At 44.5% G+C, this 6,456-nt stretch overlaps 1 protein-coding gene across 1 annotated transcript in view; it reads left to right on the top strand.

Moving 5' to 3' along the window:
- LOC108296594 (dnaJ homolog subfamily B member 6-like) overlaps positions 1-6,456 on the top strand; it is a gene marked incomplete at its 3' end in the record, with an annotated part of 49,351 nt that overhangs the window by 40,201 nt on the left and 2,694 nt on the right. The window contains exon 6 of the mRNA XM_017519069.2: positions 5,579-5,710. Coding sequence (XP_017374558.2) covers positions 5,579-5,710 — 132 coding nt within the window. The remainder of the gene's footprint in view (positions 1-5,578; positions 5,711-6,456) is intronic.

The following is a 6,456-nucleotide window of genomic DNA, read 5'->3' as shown; positions in this document are numbered from 1 at the left end:
CCCTTTTTTTTTTGGTTGAAAGGTTGACTCTCTCCCTGGTGTTCCAGTTGCCTGTTGAAAAGGCACCGGGATCCGTGTGGTTTACCGTGCGGCCACCCACAGCATTGGGTGAAACAGCGGCGCTGTGGCGCTTTTTTGCCCAGGAATCTCCTGGCCTGGCTCCCTGTTTCAGTCCCCTTTTTAGTCAGTTTAATGGGCGACTCTGTCTGCCAGGAGCTCCAATCGCCAGCTAAAACGGCGCCTGGACCTGTGTATTTTGTACGGAGAACCGCCGCGCCGGCGACCCATGGGACCCTCCACCTGGGAATCTCCTGGTCTGTGGGCAATAAAAATCCATCTGGAAATTTGGCGTCCAGTCACCCTCTGCACTTTCCCTGGGAGCTGCAATCCTGAGGTGCTTCTAATCGGCCATCTTGGATCCCTTCCCTGTCATGTCCCCCCTTAATGCATTGGTCTTAATATTCCTCAGGGAATAGCAGGATACTGCGAAGTTTTAAAGAAGCTCTTGCTGTACGAGGCCTAGATCATTGAAATGGAAAGAATGTCACTGAAAAGAGTCAAACTTGTAATATTTGACGAGATTTATTCTGAGCCAAATATGAGTGACCATACGTGCGAGCTGTCAGGTGGTTCTGAGAACGTGTGCCCCAGGTGGTTGGGGTACAGCTTGCTTTATAGATTTTAGGGAGGCATGAGACATCAATCAGATCACACCTGTAATGTTAGCACTTCGGGAGGCCAAGGCAGGCATGTCACTTGAGGTCAGGAGTTCGAGACCAGCCTGGCCAACATGGTAAAACCCTGTCTGTACTCAAAATACAAAAATTAGCCAGGTGGGATGGCAGATGCCTATAATCCCAGCTATTTGGGAGGCTGAGGCAGGAGAATCGAATGATCCAGGAGGTAGAGGTTGTGGTGAGCTGAGATTGCATCACTGCAGTACAGCCTGGGCTACCTGTCTTGAAAAATAAAATTACATTGTTTAGGTCTAGAAAGGCAAACAACTCAAAGCAAGGGTGGGGCAGGGGAGCTTCCAGACTATTGGTGAATTAAAACATTTTCTAGTTGACAGTTGGTTGAGTTGTCTAAAGACTTGGCATTAATAGAAAGGAAATGTCGAGGTTAAAAGATTGTGGAGAAGGTTCCTTTGAAGTCTCCTAGTGGCTGCCCTTAGAGACCATGGATGACAAATGTTTCCTGTGCAGACCTTTAAAAGGTGCTAGATTTTAAGTTAATTTCTTCAGGATTGGGAGGGCATGGAAGAAAAAGATCTAGCTATGTGAATCGAGTCTTTACAGATGCACATTTTCCCCCACAAAGGACGCTTTACATGATGATTTCAAAATATGTCAAAGAAACATATTTTGGGGTAAAATATTTTGATTTTTTGTCACATAATGTTATGCCAGAGTCAGATTGGAAACTAAGTCACAACATGCAGGGTTAAATAAAACCCATATGATGAGAATTTATGGTTTGTAGTACATGACTCCCCAGGCTCCTTAGATAGGAATTTATTTGGACAATATAAAAAAAATTCACCTTAGTCCTCAATGCACTCTGTTTCAAGCAATGTTCGTACTGCAGGATACAAAGTTGTGTTAAGGTTTGAAGACTCGTTTATAGATGCTTCTAAAGAGATGAGCATACATGTTTTGCTTTGCGGAGTCTGCGTGAGTCTAGAGAAACTGCCCCTGGGGGAGAACTGACTGTGGAGACTGGCCAGAAAAACCTGTCAGGGTTGGAGCAGTCTCCTCCCCTGGGGTAGGCCAGGGTGGGGTGGGGACCTCAGGCCCTCAGCTGATTGGATGAGGCCCATACACCTTAAGGAGGCCACCTGCTTTCCCCAGTCTCCTGATTGAAATGTTCATCCCATCCAGAATCACCCAGAAGGACGATGTTCGGCTCAATATTTGGGAACTCCGTGCATGGCTCAGTCAGCCACAACACGAAATTAACCATGTTTGCAACTTGGCACCCATATGCCTCTCCTTAGCCCAGGCTTAATCTTCAAGTGAAGACAAGAGTGAGATCATAGCCACCTAACATACCACTGTCCTACAGACTACAAAAAGCACACTAGCCCCTTGCCCAGTGGAGGTCACGTCCTCCCGTGATAGTTGCCGTTCTCATTGATACGATCAAGCGATTCTTTTTTTTTTTTTTTTTGAGACGGAGTTTCGCTCTTGTTACCCAGGCTGGAGTGCAATGGCGCAATCTCGGCTCACCCCAACCTCCGCCTCCTGGGTTCAGGCAATTCTCCTGCCTCAGCCTCCTGAGTAGCTGGGATTACAGGCACGCACCACCATGCCCAGCTAATTTTTTTGTATTTTTAGTAGAGACGGGGTTTCACCATGTTGACCAGGATGGTCTCGATCTCTTGACCTCGTGATCCACCCGCCTCAGCCTCCCAAAGTGCTGGGATTACAGGCTTGAGCCACCGCGCCCGGCGATCAAGCGATTCTTCTGCTTCAGCTTCCCGAGTAGCTGGGATTACAGGTGCCAACCACCACTCTTGGATAACTCTTTCGAATTTTTAGTAGACAGGCTTTCACCATGTTGGCCAGGCTGGTCTTAAACTCCTGACCTCAAGTGATCTGCCTGCCTTGGCCTCGCAATGTGGTGGGTTTACAGACATGAGCTGCTGCATCCGCCAAAAAATGCTTTTTCTTTTTTTGATCCAGAGTTCCGCTCTTGTTGCCCAGGCTATAGTGCAACGGCGTGATCACAGCTCATTGAAACCTCTGTCTTTCAGGTTCAAGTAATTCTCTTGCCTCAGCTTCCCCAGTAGCTGGGATTACGGGCATACACCACCGTGACTAGCTAATTTTGTATTTTTAATAGAGAAGGGGGTTTCTCCATGTTGGTCAGGCTGGTCTTGAACTCCCAACCTCAGGTTATCTGCCCATCTCGGCCTCCCAGAGTGCTAGGATCACAGGCGCGTGCCACCATGCCTGGCCAGGAAATGCTTTTAAATTGTCACCTCCTAGGGGAGATGTAGAGTTACTGCATAATCAGTTTTAAATGTATTTGTAATGTTTCTGTTTCTTCACCTGGATAAGATAGGTTGTAGGTATGTCAGAGTACTTAACTGACAGATGCGTAGGCTGTGGCTGTAAATTAGAAAGTTACTAAATAGAATGCTTGGATTTTATTTGAGTTGGATGAAGTTTTTATGTCCTGGAGAAATTCACAAAATGTTCGTAGTTTTACATAAAAGGTTATGATTTAACATCTTTGCTTTTGTTCTTGTCTTTGAGGCGAATTCTTACTCTTTTGCCCAGGTTGGAGTGCAGTGGCTTGATCTCCACTCACTGCAACCTCCGCCTCCCAGGTTCAAGTGATTGTTCTGCCTCAGCCTTCTGAGTAGCTGGGATTACAGGTGCCCGACACCACACCTGGCTAATTTTTGTATTTTTAGTAGAGATGGGGTTTTACCACGTTGGTGAGGTTGGCTTTGAACTCCTGACCTCAAGTGATCTGCCCACCTTAGCCTCCCAAAGTGCTGGGATTACATGTGTGAGCCATCGTGCCTGGCCTTGTTCTTGCCTTTGATAGAACAGTGGCAGCAGTAATAACTGTTTGCAAAGTACCTATGACTCTCTTAACATTATTTTATTTGGGGGGAGGGCATTGACTGTGGAATGTAGGCAGTAACTTGCACAATCAGTAACTGTCGTGCAAAGTCTTGTTGGCATACCTGTTCTGGCACTCCTCCTCTAGGCCTCCCCGTTGGGCTGGCTTGTGGGTGGAGGTAGGCATGGGGTGTCTGGGCACTGGCTGTGCATGCCTCCTTCCTCTCCTGTCTCTTGGCCATCTCTTCCAAAAAGTCACCAGTGACCAGTGTTGCTTTCTTCAGACTCAGTGTCTTGGACTTGGCATTGGTCAAAGCCGACTGGCAAGTTTGATTTCGATGAGCTCTGTAATAGACCGCTGTGGACCTCTGTTCCTCCTTCCTCTGGAAGCTTTCTCAGCCCTTGCTCCTCACTATTTACTATTGCAGGTCCTGAGGGTACCCAGCATCCTAAGGTTTTGGGTGTTCACCTGTACATTGATTCTTTCCGGCTGTGGGCAGAGTCACCTCAGGTGCTGCTTTTCTCCAGTGACTTAATTTTTTTTGTTGTTTTTGAGACCCGAGTCTCGCTCTGTTTCCCAGGCTGGAGTGCAGTGGTGCGATCTCAGCTCACTGCAACCTTGCCTCCCGGGTTCAAGCAGTTCTCCTGCCTCAATCTCCGGAGTAGCTGGGACTACAGGCATCCATCACTACGCCCAGCTAAGTTTTGTGTTTTTAGTAGAGACAGGGTTTCACCATGTTGGCCAGGATGACCTCGATTTCTTGACCTTGTGATCCACCTGCCTCAGCCTCCCAAAGTGGTGGGATTACAGGTGTGAGTCACTGTACCAGGCCTGGTCATTTAATTTTTTTAGCAGACACAAAGTCTTGCTGTGTTGCCCAGCCTGGATTCAAACTCCTGAGCTTAAGGAATCCTCCCACCTCAGCCTCCAGAGTAGCTGGATCAAGTCACTCTTGTTCATAAACCTCAGTTGCTTCATAAATCTTGATTTCTGCTTAATTTCAGTGCTTGCTGTTTGTACCCTTGTGTACTGTATAGTATTTATTGATATAACGTTTGTGACTCAAATGTATCCACTCCGGCCTGCAAGTAGGCCATACTGATTCTGTAGTTGGTTCTGGCTTGCCTTTTTCTTTACTGCATTTATGTCTTAATGTTTATCTATTAGAATTCTTTGCTTTTATCACATATTTCCCATTTTTCTGAAAAAATACAGTACCTAGCAATAATGCAGAACCCAGGTAAAGTAAAAAGGTTTGTATACTTTATGAATTTTCAATAAGTACTCTTTGATTGATAATAGCAGCAAAGGAAAACAAACGGTCAGTGCTGATGCTTATTTTCAGGAGCATTTTGTCTCCAGGTGGCAGCATGATGCTTCCTCATGTCAGTGATTTTCTGTTGAGACACCTTCAAGTGTAATCTTAACGTCTGTTGGTTAACATTTGTTCAGATTTGATTGTAGTTAATCCTTCAGAGTTTTTCGAGACATCAGAGTTACAGTGAAGGGAATTTGCTTTGCCTGGGCTCATGGCTTTCGCGTGCGCCAGGGTCATCACGTTTCTGTTTGTTTCTGAATTGCTTTGGAGAAGGCAATTCAGACTCCAAGGAATACAACAGCCTCAGTGTGAAGCTTTTCGCACTTTTGCAGTGGTTGTAGCAGGTTCAGCGTCTAACAGGACCTCAGATAAGTGATGTGAAATGAGCTGAGTTTGAAGTACATATTGATGCTCCGTAAAGTGTGTGTATATGTGCTGTTTTTAATTTAATTTATTTGATATAATGTGTTGTAGTTTTAGTTGAATTGAACTAGTAAAACTGTTGGTGAGATATTATTTCAGTTACTCTGTAGATAATAAGCTCTTTCGTTACCACCCATTTTCTAAGTTTTTGTTACTAAATATGTTAAAAAAGATTGATCTGTTTTCTCTTATTGTAGCTATCCCATGAGGAAAAAAACTTGGAAAAAAGACTTCATCGTGTGTGTTTGTGTTTGATTTTAGAAGACCCTTTTGAGGACTTCTTGGGGAATCGAAGGGGTCCCCGAGGAAGCAGAAGCCGAGGGACGGGGTCGTTCTTCTCTGCGTTCAGTGGATTTCCATCTTTTGGAAGTGCATTTCCTTCTTTTGATACAGGTATTAAGTCCCTAGATTTAATCTCTATTGCCTTAACAAAACAGTTGGTACTTATAAGCATAACATTCTTTGTTAGAGCACTTTAAAATACGTGTATTCCCCCCCTCCTTTTTTTTTTTTTTAAGATTAAGATGGAGTTTTGCTCTTGTTGCCCACGCTGGAGTGCAATGGCATGATCTTGGCTCACTCCGTCTCCTGTGTTCAAGCGATTTCTCCTCCCTCAGCCTTCCAAGTAGTTGGGATTACAGGCGTGCATCACCATGCCCTGCTAATTTTTGACTTCCAAGTCTTACTTAAGAAATATATTTTATAATACGTTAGCTGCCACAGATAGTGATTCCTCTGATGGATCTGGGCAAAGTCAATTGAAAAATTTCTGGAAAAAATGATGACATTAAGAACAGTGTGATTCATGGAAGGAAGGAGGTGACAATATCTCACTGAGCAGGAGTTTGGAAGAAGCTGATTCCATTCCTCACGGATGACTTTGAGGAGTTCAGACCTTGAGTGGAGGAAATCATGCAGCTGTGGTTGGAGGAGAAAGAGAATTACATTTTTTTTTTTTTAAACTATGAAATATTTTTAATCCTATAAAGGATGCGATTGCTAGTAATTAAAGAGGGGGAGAGTCAACAATAAAGAAATTCAGATTTTTTTTAAATTCAGTGAACACATAGCAAAATGCTCAATGTTGTTAAATGACATAATTTATTTACAGAAGACATGTTCTCATCTTTTTTTTTTTT

The sequence above is a fragment of the Cebus imitator genome, unplaced genomic scaffold (genome assembly GCF_001604975.1).
Source record: "Cebus imitator isolate Cc_AM_T3 unplaced genomic scaffold, Cebus_imitator-1.0 Scaffold20, whole genome shotgun sequence".
Lineage (NCBI taxonomy): Eukaryota > Metazoa > Chordata > Mammalia > Primates > Cebidae > Cebus > Cebus imitator.
This window is presented reverse-complemented; position numbering and strand designations above follow the sequence as displayed.